At 32.9% G+C, this 24,972-nt stretch overlaps 2 protein-coding genes across 5 annotated transcripts in view; one reads left to right on the forward strand and one right to left on the reverse strand.

Moving 5' to 3' along the window:
- The window catches only part of LOC126698510 (cytokinin hydroxylase-like), a 73,927-nt gene extending 49,423 nt beyond the window's left edge, over positions 1-24,504 (reverse strand). Inside the window, exons 1-4 of one of the 3 annotated variants that reach the window (XM_050395794.1) lie at positions 24,080-24,504; positions 23,511-23,740; positions 22,601-23,209; positions 20,588-20,778 (exon numbers count right to left, since the gene is read on the reverse strand). In XM_050395794.1, coding sequence (XP_050251751.1) covers positions 20,588-20,778; positions 22,601-23,209; positions 23,511-23,740; positions 24,080-24,365 — 1,316 coding nt within the window. In that variant the 5' untranslated portion in view covers positions 24,366-24,504. Of the gene's footprint in view, positions 1-20,084; positions 20,779-22,600; positions 23,210-23,510; positions 23,741-24,079 lie in introns of those variants that run through there. The other 2 variants (XM_050395792.1, XM_050395793.1) reach the window with 2 other exon arrangements.
- Positions 17,001-24,972, forward strand: part of LOC126698518 (tripeptidyl-peptidase 2-like) — an 80,099-nt gene continuing 72,127 nt past the window's right edge. Inside the window, exons 1-3 of one of the 2 annotated variants that reach the window (XM_050395808.1) lie at positions 17,176-17,290; positions 17,424-17,632; positions 18,322-18,607. In XM_050395808.1, coding sequence (XP_050251765.1) covers positions 17,191-17,290; positions 17,424-17,632; positions 18,322-18,480 — 468 coding nt within the window. In that variant the 5' untranslated portion in view covers positions 17,176-17,190 and the 3' untranslated portion in view covers positions 18,481-18,607. Of the gene's footprint in view, positions 17,291-17,423; positions 17,633-18,321; positions 18,608-24,972 lie in introns of those variants that run through there. The other variant, XM_050395809.1, reaches the window with a different exon arrangement.

Consider the following 24,972-nt stretch of genomic DNA (forward strand, 5'->3'; position numbering starts at 1 on the left):
AAATTGATGAAGAAGGATCATTTGATTTATTGGGTTGGTGGAAAACAAATCAAAGTAAGTATCCCATACTTTCCATTATGGCTCGTGAAATATTATCAGTTCCTGTTTCCACGGTAGCATCGGAAGCATCTTTTTCTGCAGGTGGTAGAGTTGTATCTGACAAGAGATGTGGTCTTAGTCCCGAGACTGTTGAGGCACTTGTGTGCTTAAAGGATTGGAACTTAGCAGACACAAGACGACAAGAAGCAGAACAAGAAGCAGAATTAGCAGAGGCATTTGAGCGATTGATGTTAGAAAGGCCCGAGTGGATGCCAAGAAGTCCACCACATGACCAACAATCCACCACTTCAAGATAATGCTTGGCAAATAGTTATAAAATTTATGTAACAAGTTTTTCAATTTTTTTCTTAGATAAAATTTTTGATGTTTCAACACAAATAGATTGGGAATTGCAAATGATAGACAAGTGTGTGGGTGCCAACCTAGTTGGGATGTACACATTTTGTAGTGATGCAACTATTTTCAATCTAATATATTCATGAAAATTTCAATGTACTTATTTATTCTTATCAATACAAGTTAATTAATCTTATTTTAGTACCTTTTTAAGAGGTATGTCTTAGTATTTTTTTTAATAGAATCTTTTTAGTAGATTTAATTGTTCAATTTGATAGTTTGTAATAATATAAAATTATAATTATTTTGGTTAAATTTTTATAACCCCATTGAAGACTTGTTAAAAATGCCCATGGGTAGCCCATTAAACCCATCTCACTAGCCCAGCCCGCTAAAGCCCAAGTGGGCATTGCCCATGGGTAGGGCCATGGGCTAGGTTTTTCCATCCAGCCCGGCCCGACCCAGCCCATTGACTAGTCAACAGCCCATTAAGCCCAGCCCATTAGACCCATGGGCCAAGTAAAAACGGGCTGGGTCGGCCCGGCCCGGCCCATTGACGAGGCCTAATCCAACCAAAGATTGATCTACTGAAAACTGGGCCTTTCGATCAATTGAGCAACTATATAAAGCAATAGAAAAGCTTAATGTAGCACGGTAACTTGCATAACTAACTTGGGTAGCAGTCTGCACTATTCATAGGACTTTTAAAGCACTATAAAAGACTCTTTTGTTCATGATTTGCCAACCTAAAACTAAAATCTAACAATAATAATAATAATAATAATAATAATAATAAAGTCCGACCCATAGAATTTCAGGATCAACTTTTACCAAACATACAAAAAAAAAGTACATCATTTCCTCATCTCTTTTTTTTCCTGTTTTTCATTCCTCTACCTTTTTATCCTCTTCCTCTCCCACGTGTTCAACCAAACAAAGTACATTCCTCTTCTCTTCTTTGCAATCAACCTACCATTTCTATCTCTTAAAAATGTACCTAGCAAACACTAATTATATATACAAAATATTAATGCTTTACATTTCCCGCTAAAATTAGTGACATGACCAAATAAAATATTTGATAAAAAACAAAAAAAAGCTTCTTTTTAACTTTCTCAATAAAGGCTTTCACATAGAAAAATATATTTGATTAAAATTATTGAAAATTCATATCCATTTATTTTGGTGGAAAACATATTCCAATATTTGGTATGCCATAAAACTCTAGTGAGTCTAGTCAATAGAAAATTTGTTTCTTGGTCAATGAAAAACGATAGGTTTTAGGTGGAAAACATTTTTTCACCCTTAAAATTGAAGCTGATTGAGTTAAAACATTTTCCGTATAGGCATGTAAAATGTTAAATTATTTGGAATGATTATGTAGATGATTTACTATAATTTACTATATTTAACTATTTTAGGTGGCTATTCTTATATGTGTGTATATATATTCAAATGTTTGTGAACTAATAATGGTGTATTTGAAAATAAAAATGGTTGAATTTCTAATTACTCTCTGTATAAAATTGGTTTTGTGAATGAAATTTTTGTTTGAATGATTATTTAGGACTACAAAAAATACTAATGATTTCCACATAAAATATTTAATTCCAAATCATTTTCAGGTCACAATAAATTATCAATCAATTTTTTTGTAAGCGAATATATCAATTTATTTTCGGGTTGGTACAAGCTTAACACGGATGGAGCTTTGCTTGGGAACCCAGGTAGAGTTGGTGGTGGAGGATTAATTAGGAATAGTGACGGGGTGTGGATTAGGGGTACTCGAGATCTATTGGGTACACCACAAGTGTTATGGCTGAATTGTGGGCTTTGAGGGATGGGTTTTCTCTTGCCATTCAACTAGGAATTAGAAATTTGGAGTAGAACTTGATGCCAAGGTAACTGTAGAAATGTTAAATAATGCTGACTGCTCCAACAAAAAATTTTCTCCATTGCTTCTTGACTGTAGATCACTCATGGCAAGTCTCTCACAAATTTGGATAGCTCATGTGTTTAGAGAAGCAAATAGGTGTGCTGACTATTTGGCCAAGAAAGGGTGCTATATGAGGGAGGATTTTGTTATTTTTGATGTTTTCCCTTTAATGGATTAGATAACTTACTTGTATTCGATAGTAATGGTTTGTATTGTTATAGGCGGGTAGCCTTTACTTTCGCCTCTGGCCAGTTTGTAGCTTCAGTTGTAGTCTCTTTCGTTGTTTAATATAAAGCCTTTTAACCCCAAAAAAAAAAAAAAAAAATTGTGAGTGCATATAGATATTTGGGATAATTACAGCAAACCCACCTGAGGTTTTACCCGTTTGCACGTTACCTACCCGTGGTTCAAAACTTATCACTTTGCCCACCTGAAGTTAGTTCTGTTAGCCTTCCGTAACCCACCTCTCCATTTGCCGTTAGAAAAACACATTTTTAGGCTAAAACAAATATAACAAGAATAAAAAAGCTAGGATTTTTCATTCCTCATGAACTTCAATAAGAACAAAGTGGAGGAACAACACACCAATCAAATGACTCAATGAAACTATTTTTAATCCATTACAATATCAACAATTTCACAACAGGCCAACTATCACAACAGCCACAATCAGACCAATACTTAACCCTTTCTTCAAAGACAACTTTCCTTCTGCTTCACTCATTACAGTCGCTTCTGGTAACGAGCTCGGGTTCGATGGCATCGTCTAAGCTAATGCAGTCACTGGAGATGTATTGGTGAACGAACAAGCAGGCAAAGGACTCGACCCACATAGCCCTTCGTTCCCAGAAAAGCTTCCTTGACCAAAGCACAGCGATGGGTTTCATTTTCCTTCATTCTTGCTTCATGGGTTTCATTTTTTTTTTTTTTTTTTTTTTTTTTTTTTTTTTTGTGGTTTTGGTTGTGGGTTCATCAGATTTCCTTCGTTCTCGCATCCATCTTGGTCTCAGCCTTCGTCTCGGCGGTTCGGAGCAGATCCAGGAAGAGGGCCGGTGGTGGTTTAGAGAGAATGGGGCTCGATCTCGGCCTCCGTCTCGGCCAAAATGGAGCTCGATCTCGGCCTCCGTCTTGGCCGGCAGTGGTTTTCTTTTTTTCTTTTCTTTTTTTGCTTTTGGGTTGTGGGTTTGATAATGATTTGATTATGGTGGGGTTATGGGTTGTGGCTTGTGGTGGTTGTGGATTGTGGGCGTGGTGGTGGTGCTGAGTTGTGGGTTCTAATAGTGATGGTGGTGGAGTGGGAGGCAACGCTTCGTGGGTTTCAAATTTTTTTTTTTTTTGGCTTTTTGGTTGTGGGTTTTATTTGATTTTGGCTTGCTAATGATGGTTGACCTCCACAGCTGCCGTTAGCACCACTATGAGCCACCGCCACGACAACCAAGCCGCCGTACAAATGTTGGGTCAACCATGGTGCTATTTTTCTCTTTTTGGTTTGTTTCTATTTTCTGTTTAATCTATGATTGGGTTCTAAAACTTTTTTTTATTACAGTTTGGGTTTGAAAAATGTGAGGGATTTTGGTATGGATTCAGAGGATTTAATTGGTTTTGGATGTGTGTAACTGAAAATTTTGAACTATATTTACAAATGTTGTGTTTTTGTGTTTGTGAAGAAAATATTTGATGGTTCGTGTTTGATCCATGTTATGTTCTATTTTTAATAAAATGGTGTTTTTCTAACGTCTAAGGATGAGGTGGGTAACGGATGAGTAACGGATTGAAGTTCAGGTTGGCAAAGTGATAAGTTTTGAATCACGGGTAGGTAATGTGCAAACGGGCCAAACCTCAAGTGGGTTTGCTGTAATTATCCCTAGATATTTATTTGAGTCACTATTCATATCTCAGTTACAACTAGGCTGATGTGAGACTAGATAGTATCATAAGTGTCGACTTAACACTATAGGCAAACAAGGCAACTGTTGAAGGCTCTCAAATAAAATAAAAAGACCCTCTCTTTTTATCAATAAAAAATATTATATTTATTCGTTTTACTAATGCATATTTTAATAAAATCTCTATCACTTAGAATTTTTTTTTCTTTTGACCAATAAAGTGCATTGTCTATTACAATCAATAGGTAAAAAGACAAAATTAAGGTCCTGTCTATCTCCCAAACCAAATAAAGTTAATAGACATTTTCTACTTTTTCTTTTTCCTTGAGTACTTTTCCGTCTTTGTAGTTAGTACGAGTTATCACATCAACTATTCACAGAAAAAATTAATACCAAAAGTTAAAAATATGATTTAATTAATATTCAAATATAAAAAATTCCTAGTAAAATTGTAGGTCCCATATACATTGCACCAGCCTTGGGTATCATATCACAAGAACTTCTTCCTTTTTTTTTTCTTAAATGAAAAAAAAAGAAGATCTTGTATCTACAGTATTTTCATATCAAATCATAGGGAGTATGTTGGTATTTATTCTAATTTGAATCCAAAATTTAAATTACTTTTTTCTTCATCCATAACAACCAAAAACAACCTGCCACTTAACATTTCTTACTAAAAAAATGTTATAAACATTGCATTTCTCACTATTAAAAAAAAAAAAAGAGTAGGGGCTAGCTAGTTAATAAAACATTTTTTGCTATGAAGAATAATATCGATGAAATTAGGCTGTTGGTTTGTTTGCCGCCAATATAGTCAACTACTATAATAATTAGGCAATTCAGTGGAAGATGTTAACTGACAACTAAGAGGGCGTTTGGATTCAACTTAATCCTACGTCTACGTTTTGCAACACGTTTTCAGTCCTTTTTTATTTTTTTCCTGCGCATGAACAGTGATTTTACTGTTCACGGGACAATTTTTACTGTTCACACACTGTTCCATTACTGTTCATCACTGTAGCAGCACTGTTTATACATTAAAAAAAATATTAAAAATGGGTCCCACGACACTATTTACACATTTAAAAATTATTTTGCTACAGTGTTTTTAGTTTCAGCAACAATAAGTTCAATCCAAACGGAACCTTAAAACCCTACTTCTTGATACGTGTCAGCTTTTTCCAGGGACTGGATTTGGAATGCACTAACTTTTGATCGAGATACTAACCTAATATCACCACACACATTACAAACGTGAATATGTATACATGTATATCAATAAGACCGTGTAAGGATTTTTCTCTTACATTTTATAAGGACTTTTTTCTTTGTATCAAATTTCTTACACAAATTTCTTGCACAAATTTTCTCTTACAATGTTTTCAGTTTCAGCAACAATAAGTTCAATCCAAACGGAACCTTAAAACCCTACTTCTTGATACGTGTCAGTTTTTTCCAGGGACTGGATTTGGAATGCACTAACTTTTGATCGAGATACTAACCTAATATCACCACACACATTACAAACGTGAATATGTATACATGTATATCAATAAGACCGTGTAAGGATTTTTCTCTGACATTTTATAAGGACTTTTTTCTTTGTATCAAATTTCTTGCACAAATTTAACACTAGAATTGGAAAAAGTAAAAGGCAGAAACTAAAATATGGAATTTCTCCTAGTAGGGTAGGTAGCCCACGGGATGTTGAATTTATTTATTTTTTAATTTTGGGCATGTAATAGTGTTTTAAACAACTAGTATCTCTCACCCTCCATGGCCCCATATATTACTTTTACAAATAGAATATCTGAATATGTATTATTAATTTGTAATAGAGCTCTTTTATTTTTGGTAAATATTTGTAATAGAATTCATCAGTATGTTCAAAACTTCAAATGGCATACTTGAGTAATCCAATTCCAAGGTGAAATAGGCTCATTTTATTTGTACTTTAGTATTTTTCAGCACCACCAAAAGTAGTGAAAATTGTGAATTTGTTTTACAATCAATATTCATGATAAGGAAACGAATTAAACGTTGATAAGCAGTTCTTTACATGCATGGACGGCTGGGACAAAGAATTAAAATTTTGGTCAACCTTCAATTTAAAATAAAATCTTGGTCCCCCCTTAAAATTGAAATGTGTCAACACTCAAATATGACTTGGCAAGTGGCAACACGTGGTAGTGGTCAAAGGCATGCAAAGGATTTGTAATTGCTTGAGGCACACCCAAGAGAAACTGGGATTGTTGGAATTGTTGCTCAATGCTAATGGATGACAGTAAAGCTTGTGGAAAACATGACCATTTCCTTGGTAATACATGCCTTGCCATTACAAAATATGAGGTAGATTTTCTTCCTTTCATTCTTCTTGGACAATGCATTTGTATGTTCTTGGGGGAATGAGGAGGAAATCGTCTTCCCTCCAATATTTACTATAATTTATATGAAACCTAATACTTAAGACTTCAACAACTAATGGTTTCAATAAATTATCTTGTCAACTTGTGATCCCCAAAATTGAACTTGTTTTCAAGGATTGGCTTGATATAATTTGATGTCTGAGATAATATATTTAAGCAAGATATTTTATTATATGTAAACAATAATAAGTATTTCTCAAAGAAAATTAAGTAATAAGTAATATTTATTTAATTATTTAGATTACAGTTTTTATTTTAAATCTATTCTTCTTTATTTTTGAAAAATAATATTACTAATTAAGTAAGTTATATTTTTTATTGTTAAGAACAAATTAATTTTCAAAAAAAATCTTTTATGAGGCTCTCTCTCTCTCTCTCTCTCTCTCTCTCTCTCTCTCTCTCTCTCTCTCTCTCTCTCTCTCTCTCTCTCTCTCTCTCTCTCTCTCTCTCTCTCTCTCTCTCTCTCTCTCTCTCTCTCTCTCTCTCAATGTTGGGTCATTTGGGTGCGTGATTTATTTTCTCAACACTAGAATCATATGTTCATGTAGAAATTTAAAATTAAAAGTATTTATAAATAAAAGAACAATATTTTCCATAAGTAAATTTAAAAATGTAGAACAAAAGAAGCTATTTTCTTTGCAACTTCATTTCATTCATCTCATAACCTCGACATTCACAATCAGAAATGGATTTTCAAAACATTTCTCATTAATTATATATATAAAAATAAATAAACTTATTTATCTTAAATGTAAATTGTGAAAATAAGTTTAGAGATAATAGAAAAAATAGTGGGTTGTTCATGACCTTTTTTTTTTTAGTAAATGAGAGAGAGAGAGAGAGAGAGAGAGAGAGAGAGAGAGAGAGAGAGAGAGAGATTTTTTTTTTTTGGTGGGGGGGGGGGGTGTGTGTAAATGAGGCAAATAGTTTTATTTAAGTTGATGAGAAAAATAGTGAAAATGTATATAGACTTCTTGCATGCGCGCTTATGTGTGTGTAGGATCCACATGTTATTTAAAAGAGGTCTTATGAGATCGATTCATAAGATACTTTTTCCTCTTTTATGATCTTAGCCAATTGCCTAACAGTGTGCTTGAATAGAAGGGGAGGAGAAAGAAGTTGAGAGGAGGGGAAGTAGGGATGGACCTAGGTGGGGGCCTAGGCCCCCTGGGCCAAAACTTTTTTTTTTTTAGTAATTTAATTTTCAGTAAAAAATGAAAAAATTTAGACTTGGGCTCCCTTACTTTGTAGCTTGGGCCCCCTCCAAAATCATGAATCATTAATCCAGCCCATGTAAATCTTTAAAAAAAAAAAAATGTAAAGAAACAATAGTGTTTTGTGTATTAAGAAACAATAGTGTTTTGCGTCTTTGTTTTTGTTGGTAGATGATTGCATCTTAATATATTAAAAAAGAATGATTTTTGTGTATTTGTCTTAGTTGAAAGTTTCTTAATACTATATGGATGTGTGTTTGAATTTTTTTTTTCGCTTATCTCTAGCCCTCTTAGCTTGAAATCCTGGGTCTGTCCCTGAGGGGAAGACTGGTGTTAATTAACCTTATTTTGATGTGTTTTAAAAGGAATAGAGAAGGCATTAGAGGGGATTTGGAGGTTTATCATTTTTAATTCCCCCAAATTAAGGAAATTTGTAGTTCCAATTATATTTAAAATAAATAAATTTTCAATTTTACCGTTATATTGACAATTTATATCTATTCTATTAAATGGAAAAAAAAAGGGGGTATAATTATAATTTAAATGATGTCTTATCATTTCATTTTATTCCCATTTTTAATTTGTAAAACATCTAAATAAAGGGGAGGAGTATCTATTCTCCTCTCCCTACTTAATTTTTAAAACATCCAAATAAGGTCGCCAATCTTCCACTCATATATACCATCTATTCTCTTCTCTCTCCAAACTTCCAAAAACACTGTAAGAACTGAATAAGAGCTAGCCATGTTTTCATAGTTCATACCATCATTTCATATGTAATAAACATAATTAAATAGAACATTCAAAATTGCCTAAAACTTGGTTTCGTTGCTGGAAAATACAATAAGAGCTAACATATAAATAAGAGAAAATTTAGAATCTTGTAATTATGATATTACATCTACTTGCATACAACATATAACCATTTTATTGCATCAAACACACCAAACATGATGTTTTTCAACAGCACAAGAAAAGACTAAGTAATGCTACTTTCATGTATCAAATATATACAGTATTCTTTTTATAGTTCATAGACCTCATAATTATGTGGAACTCATGTACTATAAGAGAGAGAATACATATGTATTTTACGCTTTGTTTGTTTCAACAATGATATTTTCTAGAAAATGAATCATTTTTCAAAAAGCATTTTCTATAAAGCTATTTGATTTTCTTATGTTTTTTTAAATGAGTTGAAAAACAATCTTTTAATTTCCCTTATTTAGCTTGCGACGAGATAGAGTTGTTTTTCAAAAAAAAATTAATGGAAAAAAATCTTCAAAAATAAGTCATACTTTTTATGTAGACTAAATATAGTTTTCCTTTGACTCATTTTTTTTATGCTACCGAACACTAAAAAATAAGAAAAACTGTCTTTACACAAGATTTTCCACTCCAAACAAACAGAACGTTATTAAAATGAGATATATCTTCATCTTCTTATGTGGTACATAGAATAGGAAGGACTCCAAATGAGCCATTGCATGCCTAGGCCTGCTTATATATGAGCCCAGTAAATTTTTGAATGGGCTCGGCCTATAACAGTCAATACAGTCGGAATTCAAATTCAACTGTCAAATTAAAATTTCACATAGATTCATTTACCACAATAAAGATATAATAAAATTCAAATATATCATCTTCCATATTCTAAAAATAATAATCTTTCAACCCCCCCCCCCCCCCTCCCACGCGCGCCTCGAAAGGAATATAACTAAAGAAGTTGAGTAAGTGTGTTTTAAGAGTCCCTATAATATATAAATATATATATATATATATATATATTTTATACAAGATAGAATTCTACTTTAGCCTAATCTAAGTTTATATGTGTGTGAAGCTCCTTCATAGATACTTGAACTTCGGTCTTTGTCCCTCACACCTCACAAGTACTTATACTTGTGGAGTGACTATCGCATCAAAGGTGTGCGGTGGTCCCTATAATATTTCCTCTTGGTCCTTATAATCAATCATAATGTAAATCCAATTATATTAATGGAACCATTTGTAATTATGGATCTATAGTTTTATGAAAATATTGACTGAAATTAATACCAAAACAAATCAAAATATTTTATTTGGAACAATATTGAATGCAATTCTAAACTACTGTTGTCTATTATGATTTGAATTTTTAATATAATTTCTTTAAAAAGTTTTTGATGTTTCCCTTCATTTTTCTAAGAATGAAGTTGACTTTGCTATGTAGTTTTAATTTTATACTATGTTTTCAAAAAAAAAAAAAAAAAAAAAAAACTATAGTCGAAATTTTCAGTTAAAAATTTGTGAAAAACCTTCTTTTTGACAACATTATGTTACAACAATAGAAGTCACCAAAACCGACATAAAGGTTTTCATTATTAAATATTATAGATATAGATTACATTCAATTTTCTTATAGAAACTCTACCAAGCCAATTCCCTACACGTATTGTAAAGCATTTGAAAAACAATTATGATTATTGGAAAGCATTTGAAAAAACATTAGCATGTGAATAATGTCGTTTAATGCAAGACCTACGTATTGTAAAGCACAGTTAATTATTTTGTGCTAAGTAACATACTGACATTGACATGTGCACATGAATAATTAATGTCGTTTAATACAAGAAAAATGTCTGTACGTGTTTCGGTAAAACGTGTGGAAAAGCAAAGATTGAGTCTCATAACAATCTCCTTCTTGAAAGTTGGGTATTATTATAATTTATATATTACAACATCTTTGCATGTGTTCTTGGCATAATTTATTAGCGAGTCTAACATTTTTATCATGCTAATTGTAATTGAGCCATCGCCGCAATATTTTACCCCACTGTTATCATTAAAAAAATCAATACTAGGATATATATATATATATATATATATATATATATATATATATATATAAAAGTGTATGTGTGTCACTTGTTTGTCAGTATGGAATATTATTAGAAAATTCAAAATTATACTGGGATTAATTAGGATATGTCACTTGTCAGTATGAATTAAGAAATCAATGGTTTGCTTAAAAAAAAAAAAAAAAAAATCAAAGGCTTGTTTCAATTATTCCACGTTACTTTTAAAAAATTATAGACTAATAATTAGGATGTGTTTAGATATCGCTTAGTTTTCTGAAACTAAAAAATTATTACTGAAAGTACTGTAAATAAAAGTAAAAATACTGTAAATTATTGCTGAAAGTACAATAGGGTCATGAATAGTAGCAAAATAAACTGAATAGTGAAATAATTTTAATTTTTAACCCTAACCCAAACGCACACTTAGGCTAGCTCAGGCCAGTAAGATCTAGTGAGGGTCATATTTTAGAGGATAAGCAAAAGTACAGTAAATAAAGTTAAAAAGTACCCGAAATAGTACAGTAAGGTCTATGAATAGCACCAAAATGTGTAATATGACCCATAAATAGTAGAAAAAATAAATTGAATAGTAAAAAAAAACTGACTTTTTAAGCAATCCCAAATGCATGCTAAATGGGTAAACGAAAAATTTAACTTGGCTGTTTATGTTTTTAGCTGTACAAAACTAGGATAGACTATTGAGATGTGGCAAAGGTTGGAATGGAGAGGAACCTCCACATTTTGTTGTAGATTACATTGCGAGCACGTGATAGGAGTTGCTTAAATGTTCTGGTGCATTGAGGTGCTGATGTGGTCAAGGGCTGCTTTCGTTGTGATCATGTGTTGTTGCTGCCATGTGCTGATGAGAGTATAATCTGTTCTAATTATATCTGTGCTAAAATGTAACAGTGGCAGCGAGTAGTTAGTTAATTGAGTAAGTATTAGGGACCATTCTGTTAGTGACATCTGTTAAATGATGGGGTGGTTAGTTAGTTAGTTAGAAGTAGTTATAGGGTGATACCATTGTACTATAGCTCTGTTAAGGCTCGGGTATAAAGGGGAGGAATGGTTTTAGGGAAGGTATCAATGAAGAATCTGATGCAATACCCAATTCTCTAATCTCCCTCTTCCTTTTTCTCTCTAATTCTTCACTGTTCCATTCATTCTCTAAATCCTCTATTCATTTCTTGTTTAGGATATGAATAGTAAATTCTTATTAGCACGCGCATCAGTATCTGTTTAACAAATTTCGAAATTAACTCATATCAATTTATGCAAAGTTTTGTAAAAAAAACATGGTTATGTACTGTAATAACCATGTAAATTTACGCTAGTTATTTTTTTATGTATCTTGAGGATGAAAGAAGATAGTGAATGATAGTTGTTATATGTAAATAAAGAAAAACAATTTAAAAAAAAAAAAATCAGAAAATTGATATTTTAATGAAATAGTATAAAATAAATAATTTGACATGGACTGTTTTGAAAAGTGAGTATATGTACGTGCAAGTTAGATTTTTGAGATTATTTTGTAAAAATCTCTAAAACCATAACAGTACATTTAAACATCATCTTTGTTAAAAATAGTGTTTTTGTGCTTGTAAGAAAATGAAAAACATGAGAGTAAAGTTGCAAGAGAAATATACACAAGTTTTTTTAATGTAGAAACCCTCTATGCTGGGAGTGGGAGAAAACCACGAACACTAACGAATTGAATATTCCACTATTTTTTCTGAAAATGGTTACAATGGGAGTATTGTGTTACAACAGAGAAAGAGAGAAAGAAACAGTGGGATCATAAAGAAAGAAGAGGTGGGAAGAAGGCTTCCATTGTAGTGTTAAAGTGTGTATTTTCTTCATTGAGTCCTACATCCTTTAATAATGGTGGAAGTGGGCATGTGTCACTTTTCCAATGGGTAAGACATTATATTCCCATTGGAGAAGGACAAGGTAGAATCTTGACAAAATAGACCACATGCATTTGGTGCTTCTTTGACAAGTGTGTTTGTGCTTGTACTACACGCAATAATGCTTCTTCAACAAGCTAGCCCTCTACTGTAATATGCCCAAAACCTATAGCATGCGGTTGAGATTTGTTGCTACAGTTGTAATGGTCCATGATTGATCTTGCTATTACTTTTACCCACTATCTTGGACATGTGGACCACAACTAATGGCTACATGCTTTCTCCTTTATACATATCTTTTTATCTTTCTTTTCTTATTATTCTGCTATGCCTTGGACATGTGTTGATGGTGGATTGGCTCATTATGAAGCACATCCAGTATGCCCTACTTTTGGGCTTGGTGATTGTACAGTATATAAGATAGAAAAAAAAAAAAAAAAAAGTTCTTAAGCTAAAATAAACAAAAAAAAAAAATTTGCACAAGCTTATGTGAATGCTCTAATGGTGTTAGTGTAATTGTATAATCCATATTTTGTGTTGAATAAAAACTAACTTCAAAGTGTTTGGCATGTATTTTAGGACTTTTTTTTTTTATATAAAAATAAGTCTAAATTCAAGTGAGATTAATAATCTTGATAATTCAATAGTTGAGGGAAGTGAGATCTAAATCCTAAACATTTTTGTTGAAAATACTAAAAAATTAACTTAATTACATATTTTGAAAGTCTAATTATTAGATTACACATTTTTTTATGTTATCAACACATCTTAATTTTTATGTCAATTAAATATTATTTACTATTCAATTCATAAACTTATTTTTGAGTATAATTTTAGACTACAAAAACGTGAAATTTAAACATTTGATTGATAATATAATTATTAGTCTTTGATTTTGTGAAAATTTTGTAAGTATGAAGAATATAAGAAGAAAACGCAAGAGTGTAGCGTTACTAGAGGTCTCATGTTCAAACCCCAATGGGCAAAATGTGGAAATTCCCTCCTGTAGCTAGCCTAAGGGTAGCTAGCCTAAGGGTACTAGCCTTCTCGTGGGGTTAGGGTGAGGTCTGTTGTCACCCTAGACAGCATTAGCTATGGCTCAATCCAACATTCCCTAGCGGGTGAGTGCTCCATCGATCACGTCCATAAGGGTCCACCACAATAGTTGCCCTTGCTCACCCATTTTTTTCATCAAAAAAAAAAAAAAAAAAAATTGTAACCAAATTGTGAATTTGTTGTAATTCACGTTCAATAAAAAGATATAGAATAGAATTATTGTGATGAGTTACAAGCAATTTAATATTCAAACTTTGTCATTTCTCATAATATAATAATACTATTATTTTTTCCTCATAAAAAATTATAAAAAAAAAAAAGACCTCATATAAAAAATAATACTATTATTTGTGAAGTTTTTATTCTGAAACTATTTACTTTATGAAATGTTAAATTCGCCCTTATAAAATGTGTATATTCCAAAATCATCATGATTTTTTAGGAATTACGACCCATTGCAATTTGTTGAGTGAGAATTGAGAATAAGAGGAAATCCATGGCAGCAAATCCAAAACCTGTTGAAGGCTCAATGCCAAAGACCCATTTGACACCAATGTCACAAAGCGCACCAAAACCACAACCACAACCACAAGGCCCACTAGCGGTACCCACTCGTCCTATGCATTCCATTCTTCCCAAGACCAACAAAAGAAAGCTCATTGATACCATCTTCTCCATTTCCAACTCCTCCTACTTCAAAATCTGGGCTCTTACTCAACAACTTTGCCCCCATTTCATTGAGGTACATTACACTACATGTCAAAAACATCTTCTTTATCGATATTTGTATGCATGTCTTTCTGTTTTCTTGAACAATGTGAGTCCTATTCTTGGTGGGTCCATGTTGATTTTTTGTAAGGCTGAAAAGCTCGTTTCAAGAAAAAAACTTGTTTGTTTTCAGAAAACAAGCAAAATTCAAGCCTTAACTTTAAGTTTGCCAACTTTAGGTCTGTGAACAAGTTTGTGGACATGAGATTTGATTTAACTATATAATATTATATAATTATATTTATATGTATAGTTGTATAAACATATATTTATATAGACTTGAAATTGGATTTAATAAGCTTGTCTATGTTCATATGATATTAAATTAGTATTTGTAGCTTATTAATGATATAAACAATCTATTTTTTATAGTAAAAAATTATAGATTTGTGAAGAGGTAAAACATTTTAGTCATGGTTTCATAATATATATGAAAATAATAAGTTAATCAAATAATTCGTGAACAAGCTCGGGTTTGCTTGACGAGAAAATGAGCCAAGCTTAAACATAAAATATTGATTGGTGATGAGCTTGAGCACGTGTTCAAAAAATAAAAAATAAACAAACAAACTTGAACTTTTAATATTTGGCTCGACTTGGCTTGTTTACAACCCTACTTTTTTGTGGAGTTCTGGTTTTATTTGTGTGTGTGTGTTTTAAAATTTCACTATCCTCTATTTGTTTGTAAAGGAATGGAATGAATAGCATTTGTTGCAAATGGGTTGTCATCAATGGTTCATAAAATGGCTCTCTTTTCATTCTCTGTTTTATTGGGTTGCATGCAGCATTGGGTTATAACTATTTGATGGGTTTGTTCTATTTTGGAGTTTGGGCAACTTGGGCTTTATTATGTTTCTGAATAGCAAGTAGGTTTCCTAGGAGTATTCCATTTCATATCTAATGTTTGGTTGCTTGAAAGCTTAGGAAAAGACAAGACATTAATGACTTGATTTATAATGGTGCGGCAGAAAAGAATACATTTGGCTGACCCTGACTCTTCTGCCAAAGATACATAGCCGACTCCTAAATTGTGGGTCTAAGGCTTGGTTGGCGTTGACTTGTATACAAGGGCCCAATTGTACAATGTCTATGAATTGATGATTCTTCTTCACTACATTTGCATAGCAACCAGATTCAAAAACATTATTATTTTGCTTGAAGTGGTTTTAGGCTAAAAGTTCTGACGTCATTTTGGAAAATCAAACTGTTGTTAGCTGTGAATTCCAGTTTATTGTACTCTACTACTGGTTTATGTTTTATTGCCATGTTTTGTGATATATGTTGTCCAAGCCCCCACATAACTTTCCATTACACATTGTGCAGTAGTATTCATGCCATAGCTCAAAAGAAATACACCATCATAGTTCTCAAAACCGGACCGGACCGGGAAGTCGGATCATGAAAAATGGGAACCGAGATGAAAACCGATTTTCTAAGCATAAAGAACCAGACATATGTGGCAATTCTATAAATTGTTAAAACTGTTGGACCGCACGAACCGGTGGCAAAAACCGTGCGGCCCAACCCCTTAGCAATTTTTTTTTAAAAAAAAAAACAACTTAACACAATTTTATTCTACTTAACTAAATTATCTATCTCTTACAAGGAATAAAAAAATTTATAATTAAAATCCTTCAAAGATATTCAACTTTACTTCAAAAATTAATCATAAATTTGTAATGTTTTTATGGTTATTATTTTATTTTATTAACTTTCTTATTTAATTATTAAATATATGCTTGAAAATCATTAAATTTCCCTCACATATATAGATATATTAGTCAATTTTGCTAGTTTTATAAATTTAATATCTATATTTAGGCTTTAATTAGTTATTAAATTAATTATGATGTCATCATGGTTCAACCCCGGTTCGACCTCAAAAACCTAGAACCTCTCTCTTTTATGGTTCAATGAATGGTTTGGGTTTGAAAACCTTGACACCATGTGCATCAATGTCCTGACCATAATGCTTATGGTTAAAATTGTGCAAGCCTACTTAGCTGTTTTAGTTGAAATTGAAATTGTAGGACAAATATATGAACCAAATTCTGAAGATAGGAAATCCCAATTTGTGTGATTTAAAGGTGATACTTAGCTTGAAAATGATTGCCTCTTTTACAACAAGCAAGTGGTTATTGAAAAGGTAAAACTAAATTGTGTCATTTTTTGAAACTTCTGGCCAGCATCTGGGGGCCAATCCTAAGAGATCCCATGTAATTTCCTAGTATGTGTGGGACCAAGGTCTACAAATATCCAATGAAATAGTTAAATACTCAAAGAGCTCCAGATAATCACGTTAGCAAAAACAAAAACATAAAATTGTCACTTTTTGAGGGCTGTGTTTGCTTATTGTCTGAATTCCTTCAGTGAGAAGGTAAGATGTATCACCTTTTGAGGGCATGACTGCCGTAATATACGGCTTATTCCTTGCTGCATTTTTAAGCTATGGCTGCTGATGAAACATATCTAATTAACTTTAGTAAGAGCCGTTGGCACAGACAGTATGCACAGCTCATGCATCACGTTTCCCACCATTTTAGTCCATATCTCTAGGAGAGATTATTGGGTAATGGGATAACTCATCTGATTATTACCATGTAGAAGTTTGGGATTTAGTGAGACTCATCTGTCTTCTTGTCAAAGTTAATTCCCCTTTTCAGACGAATTTATTAGGTGACATCTAAATAGGGTTTATTTATTTATTTATTTTTAAATTATAATTATCATTTTAGCTTTATAAATTTTTTTGTTGGAAAGTATGCAAATAAGAGAAAAAAGAGAGAAGAAGAAGCAGCAAGATTTCATTGATATGGTTCAATCAAAAGTTGTGCCGCTACAGTACACTTCTAGTTTACTGGGTTGGTTTTTATAATAAAATTTCTTATGTTAATTATCAAAAACAAAATAAGATTTCATTGATATAGTTGTGTATCAATATCATCACCATCATTGTTGCTGTTGTTATCATCATCCTTCTCGTTATTGTTTCAGGGCAAGGAGAGGCATCGTCCTTGGTTTCATCTAAAGATTTGGAGATTACTTGTGATCAATCTCAACCAGAGTCTGGTGTCCAGCCAGATCATCTGTTTGAAGAGAACTTCAAAGAATTAAAGAAATGGGTTGATTTGAAGTCGTCTAAACATGGCATCCTCCTAGTGCTACGTGAGAGACGTAGTGGAAGGCTTGGAACAGCATTGAAGGTATTTTTCTTCCATCATTCATGTTCATCTATTGTCTGACAATCATGGAATTTTATATTTCACGTTTACATATATATATATATATATATATATATATATATTTATGGTTGTTGAGTGGCTGGAACTTAGAGTTAGATGCCTATGTTCAGTTCTATGTTTTTCAGGCGGGCATGTTGATTTGCTCTATAGTTTGTAACGGTGTAGTTTGTCTTATTAAACATTTTTAGGATAAGAAAAATCCACTCCCGGCACTGGGGGGTGGGATGGGGTGGGGAAAGCACTCTATTAGAAATAACAAAAACCATCTTTACCTGTTGAGTTGAGATTATAATTGTATTCTATGTCTATGAAGTGTTACCCTGCAGAAATATCTTCATCCTTGTACAAGAGCAGTACATTCCAATTGTTTTTCAACTTAAAACTTCTGAAATGATACAGAATGCTTTTCCATGCCTGTATAACTTTGGGGTCCAGTATCATAATATTATATTTTTTGTAATAAAGTATTTTCTCTGTCCATCCTTTAATCAAAATGATGTAAGTGTGCGACCCCATAGTTGTTTGTCAATCTATCATATTGCATCTGCTTTGCTGGATATGACGTCCAACATGAAAAGAAAAACATAAAATTTGAAGAATTTCACTTATGAATTGACCATTTGTCTAAATTAAACCTATTACTGGAGCAGGCATTGAATGACATAATTCAAGATGATGGGGAACCTCCAAAGAAGAAGCTCTATGAACTAAAGCTCTCTTTGCTTGATGAGATTGGATGGAGTCATTTGGCAACATATGAGAGACAATGGATGCACGTGCGATTTCCAGCCAGCTTGCCACTTTTCTAAAAGGTTGCTCAATTTCAGATCAGGTGTCTTGTATTGAATAAGTACCCTATAGGCCCACTCGAATAATTTATTCCTGTACACAGATCCTTTCGAAATAACATGCATCCAATGAGTGCGTTTCATGCAATTGAATGTTACAGTCACACTCCTGTTCAATTAAATCATTCATAGTAAAGTCAGATTCTCTGAAGTCATGTGACGTGCCTAATAAAGATCCTAATTCAGCGTTTGTTAGGCTCTTTACTATTCTGTACCCCACGGGATTAGTGATTCCTTAAACTTGTGATTTTGCCATAGTGGAATCTTGTGTTCAACTGCCTATACTGGTATGGTGGTTTCCAAATTTTCATATCATTAAACTCGGGACTTTCCCAGCGTTACTGATTGTGATTGGGTTCCTTCCAAAAGTTTATGCTGGTCCATTCTGGGCTGGTTGAAATGCATGTGATGCTGCTGCTTTTCAGCAAGGAATAGCTTGCCTCGCTGTGCTGTGTAGCAAATTAGCAATCATGATGCTCCTCTTGTTCAAGCTTATTGGGCTACCGTTATCCAATATGATTGACCCTCGTGTTTGGGTTAGTTATTTTCTTCCCCTTACCTTGCTTAAAAAATAAACCAAGTAAAAGTACAGACCTAAAAAAAAAAAAAAGTTTTAGGAAGCTGCAAATAATTAAATCTTAAAAAAGGAAAAAAAAGAAAGACGCACTAACACAAAGTTTGACATTTCATCAAAATGGAGGAAAAAGTGCTGTAAGGGGGCTTAAAGCTAGTAGGAGTATTTAGCAAAAATTATCACTTGCTTGATAACCATTTTCCTTACTCTGAGAGTACCTAAGAATTACTCAAGCCTTCTATATAATTGTTTGTTATTAGTGAAATCCTCACAAAAGGCTTTGGTTATGTTTAATGAGTGGACTCCACTATGAATATGAGAGAAGAAAACATAATTCTCCATAATTTGAGAGCACCTAAAAATTACTTAGGCCTTCTATGTAATTGTTTGTTATTAGTGAAATCCTCACAAGAGGCTTTGGTTACGTTTATAATGTTTTTTGATTAATCCAAGTAAATTTCTTAATTGTTTTTTCTATTTGCATTAGTTTTACTTTATTGTGTTTTTTCAATCTTTCTTTGCCAAAAGTTCTATTGATTGAGACATTATCGAATCCATCAAATTTCATTCAAAGTTGAATTTGCTTCTCGAGTTGGAAAATAATTTTTGGGTAAAGTACAGTTTGGACACACAGTTTTGGTGTCAAATTTTATAAGCTCCTGATTAAGCATGTGTATGCGAATATAGTTCTATTACAAGCTACTATATCTCTTTCGGTTGGGTTTGGGATATTTTGAATTTAGCATGATTTACTATTTCGAATCCAAGACTCTTATTGGGTGATCTTAATGACCAATAAGGCTTTGTTGCCAGGTCTCATGGAATCTTCAACTTGCTAGAGCTCGCATATATTTTGTAATGACTAATGAAAAGTCACAACAACCTAATGATAGATAATTGTCTTTATCTCATATGAGAGCAATCAATAGGACAATTCATTTCAAGCTACCATTTAAAAATATGACATAAAGATATTGACAATGAAGGCAGGACTACTTGTTATATATATTGGGACATAAAAAGAGACAAAGCTCTCTCCTAATTTGAAAGATATATAGAACACATGCTTTTCGCTACAAGATCCCATAACATAATGTAGGTGAAGATACACATAATGGATTTGGGAGTAATTAATAAATTCTTTTCATTCAACATATATATTTCGAGCTAAAAGAAAGACAAATGCTTCATGTGGTTTATATTTTACTAGCTAGAACAATAAAGTAATCGATTGGTGTTGGTATGTTGAACTAGTTGGTCTAAAGGGGTTGAAATTTGAGAGGCAGTCCATACTTAGGCCTTAGAGAGAGCAAAATAGTAGGAGAATGAGTGTAAGTTGGGGAGAGGGTAAAAGAAAACCTAGAGAGAATTAGGGTAAGGACAATCTTATACTCCATAAACGTCAAGTTCCTACCAACACACATTCTTCCTCCAAACCCAAAAGGCAGGTACCCCATCTTGTGCTTGCACCCTCCATACATGTCACCCTTGAACCTCTCTGGCTTGAACTCATTCACATCCTCACCCCACAGTTCCGGGTCATGGTGCATGGCCACCACGTCAATCCACATGTTGGTTCCATTAGGAATTGTTAAGTCATCCACTCGAATGTCTTCTCTTGCTTGCCTTTGTATGTTTGGTGATGATGGGTAAAGCCGAAGAACCTCATTTAACACCCATCCCATCTGCAATTACAATTACATTTGTAAGATTTCAACATGGTTTAGTAAAAAATCATATATAGAAAACCCTTTTCATCTATGCATGCATGTTCTTAAATTCAAATTCAAACATATAATTACATTAACTAATACTAAATGTAAACAAGTTTATCTTTCTATATCCTTCTCAAAAAAAAAGTTTATCTTTCTATAAATGATACTTAACTTCATCAATGTAATTTATTCACTAAGATACCTAAGTAACTATGCCTAGGTTTTGTGATTTTTGTTTATTAATTTTATACTCAAGTCTAACTCTTGAAGTTGATATTTTATACAAAGAATATTATTATTAAGTGAGGGAAAAAAATCTGTCCAAATAAAAAAAAAACATAGAATTCATGGCCGGCAGGCCTCAATATATCCATCCATAGCTCTGGTTGTACATGGACGGAGACCCAAGTAGAAAACGCAAAGTGCATCTGGGAAAGTAAAGATTTTGGACGGTCATGCCAATAGGGTGATGGCAAATGTCAAGGTAGGGCGTGTGGAGGTGGCATAGTACCCTTGAATTTGCAATGCCATTTAGTAGTAGTATCTACGTGACAATGACCAATACTACTCTCTATCCAACAATCCAAATGAATCCAAGCCATAATAATCATGTGCTTCAGCCCCCACGCGCTTAACTCCTGGCATAGCTGGCCACTCTTTTTTTGCGCAACACTGACCTATCATTGACCTCTTTTCATAGGTTGGCTCCTTTCTTATTTTTATGAGAGAGAGAGAGAGAGAAGTGATAAATTTCTAAGACATTAACTAGGCTTGTGTAAGAATAATTCTTAACCCCTTCTCTTCTTTTACAAAAAAAAATGTAGGGTTTATATATATATATATATATATATGAGTGCATGATTTTTATTCATTGTGAAACCTTGATTGCATGTAATAGATAATATAATTGTCTCTCTACTTCTCCGTTTCTTAAATTCAAAATCAAATCATCTCAAAATTAAAACAATGATTTTATTTCTCTAGAACTTGAGATGGTTGTTTAAAAATTGAAAAGTAAATAAATAATTAATTAGGCAATTTAAAAAAAAATACATTAAAAAATAATTTAAAATATATATCAAAACGTATTTCAAAATCCAACCCATAATGCACTCAAAGTTTTTTAGTGACCCTTTTTATTCCATTTTTTTTTTTGTTGGAAATTTTTAGAACAATATTGTATTTCTAAAAAATGAGATCAGACAGAAGTCTCTTTATATTTGAGTGATAAATATTATGAAAAGTTAAAAATAATGCATACAAATCTAATTTCAAGCATTAATTCTCTCACCATTATTGATCATGCATGTGAATGACTGCATGCATGTCTATCCCATAAACTAAAGCAATTAGTGTTTTAGGTCATATAAATTTGGCTACTTCTAACACCTATCATGTATCATCCAACTAAAAAGATATTCATTCTCCATTAAATTACAAAGAAAGATTTGCTGATGTATTGTAGTTGGTTGGTTCTATCTTATCCCCCCCCCCCCCCCCCCAAAAAAACAATGTTTATTTCTATAATAATTCTAAGATGATATGGTTTTCTTAACTGGCAACCATATCCCCAAAACTCTATACCTCTATATATGCTGTTCAAGGATTACAACCTTAATTCCCATATAATTTTTTTTTTAAATCACAGCCACAATGTATCTTTACTGCCTTATATTTCATTTTTATACATAGTACCTTAAGACATTAATTGCGACTCTATATCCAGCTAACAAATTCACAGGACACAAGTACAGTGCTACTAATATACGATATGAAAAAAAATTTATCATACCTTCTTTAGTCCAGCAAGCGTATTAACATCAATCTCTCCATCTTTAACAATTTCTCTGATCTCATCTCTCAACTGGTCTTGCCACTCTGGATTCATGGCCAAAAGTAACAATGTCCACGTGATTGCCAATGCTGTTGTCTCATGGCCTCCAAAGAAGAAAGTCTTGCACTCATCCACTAAGTCCTGCTGTGATAATGTCTTTCCTAATCGACTATCAACAGGACTCCCTTGAAGCAATATGCTTAGCAAGTCTTGTGGAGTTTTCCCTTTAATCGAATTTTTTCGATCATTTATGATTGATAAAAACAGTTGGTCGATTTCCTTGCCAAGTCTTTTGGCCTCTAGGGTTTTCTTAGGGAAAAAGAATTTGCTAAAAGGGACCCCCACAAAACGGTTAGATTTGAAGAGAGTCACTTGCAGGGCTCTTAGTTTTTCTAACACATTCTGGCCAGTTTTGTAACTTACACCAAAGCTTGTCTTAGCAATGATCTCTCCAGCTGTTTTTATAATTTCTCTCTCTGCATCAATCTCTGGTTTCCCTAAATCAATGAAGGTAGTCCAATTATCTAGCATATTAGTGGCTGACTCCACCATTAAGCTTGCCATAACCTAGAAAATTAAACAAAGAAAGAAAGTTTAGATCTTCAGTGGGAATTAATTAACAGAATGGAAATTAATCAGTAGAGACTAACTTTGAGAAGTAAAGGAGAAGTTTATAGTTATGTTTTACTAATTAATGTTTGTAAGAACCCAAAAAAAAAAAAAAAAAACTGTAAATGAAAGATAATTTGTTGACCAATTATTGTTTCTTTTATGGATGTACTATAATGAAATTTATTTCTAGATCCTAATAGAACCAGCTAGATTTTTTTTCCATTTTAGGTGAGAGATCAGGAATAAAGAGAGAGACCTTCAGGTTGATTGGATTGAATGCAGGAGTAATGACATGTCGCTGACGAACCCACTCATCTCCTTCAACCATCACCAAACCATTGCCAAACATAGAGTCTCTATCATTTTTGAACACAGTTGGCTTTCCCCAACTCTTTGCCATGACTGATCTAGACATTTTCTTTAGGAACTCAGGCTCTGCTATATATAAAAATGGCTCTGTGCCCAGCCAGTATATGAACGTTTTTCCTGCACCACAAATTACACTTATATATTAGCCCTACACAAAATATTATGAATACCTGGTATGTAAATTTTTGAATCATTAAAAAAAATAAAAAACAAAAAAATCAACCTCTTTGTAGTGTATATAGGTGATGAACTCCATTAGTAGTATATACCTTGTCAAAAGGACTTCATTTTTGTGTTTCCATACAATTGTATTACCAATAATTTCTAAACGAAAAAATATATATATGATACAGATATAATATTTTTGACTAAATGCAAATATTGATTCAAATTTGACAGCACATATATAGTTTTACTTTTATCAATATATATCTAGCTAGCTAGCTAGGAGCTCACCATGACTCTTTTGCCATTGTGCAAAGTAGGGAAAAACATTTGAGTGTATATCATGTGGAGAATTCGAAGACTGCAACGAAGAATCACTGGACATCTTAACGATATCCTTAATGTTACCAAAAGGAAAACTTGGAGTTGGACCTCCAAACCCATTTCTCCGAATTTTCCAATACTTAAGAGTTGGTGAAATCCAGCAAGAAAATAACACTCTTAAGGTGACCAGGAAGAGAAAAAAGACCAGCAACACGGCTATGTTAAAACCTGTAGCCAGCTCAAGCAACCCCATATCTCTCTCTCTCTCTCTCTCTCTCTCCTTGTGGTTTGTGTGAAAGCAGTGATGGCTTTTTTGTATAGTCTCTCTCAAAACTCAAAAAGCACTAATGGTTTTGTATATAGTCTCTCTTTCAAAACGCAAAAGCACTAATAGTTTGTTTATGTTGGTGGATGTTGAGAAACATGAAGCAGGTATTTATAGAGAATTTCGGGGTTCAAGAATGTGAAGTTTGACCCGTTTGAACAATTTTAAGACTTCCATTTTGAATATTCTTTATTTTATTTTATTTTTTATTTTTTCAGTCTTCTAATTTTAATAGTTTTGCTTTTTTTATTTTTTTATTTTTTGTTTGCTTTGTCATCACGGCAAAAGATGAGTTCTCATTCTCTGTGGAAACCGTCCTACCTTCCCATGGGTTTCAACCAACGGGTGTTTACCACGTAGGCTTGTTTGACGGGGTCTTGCCTTTTGTCAACGTTGCATATGGACCACGAGAAGTAAAGCCATCGTGTGATTTCTTGGAAAAGTACCAAGTATAGGTGATTTGTTAGAAAGATAATTAATCAACCAAAGTAGATTATTGTAATTTTCCATGTGGCTAATGATAAAAAATAAATCT

The sequence above is a fragment of the Quercus robur genome, chromosome 9 (genome assembly GCF_932294415.1).
Source record: "Quercus robur chromosome 9, dhQueRobu3.1, whole genome shotgun sequence".
NCBI lineage: Eukaryota > Viridiplantae > Streptophyta > Magnoliopsida > Fagales > Fagaceae > Quercus > Quercus robur.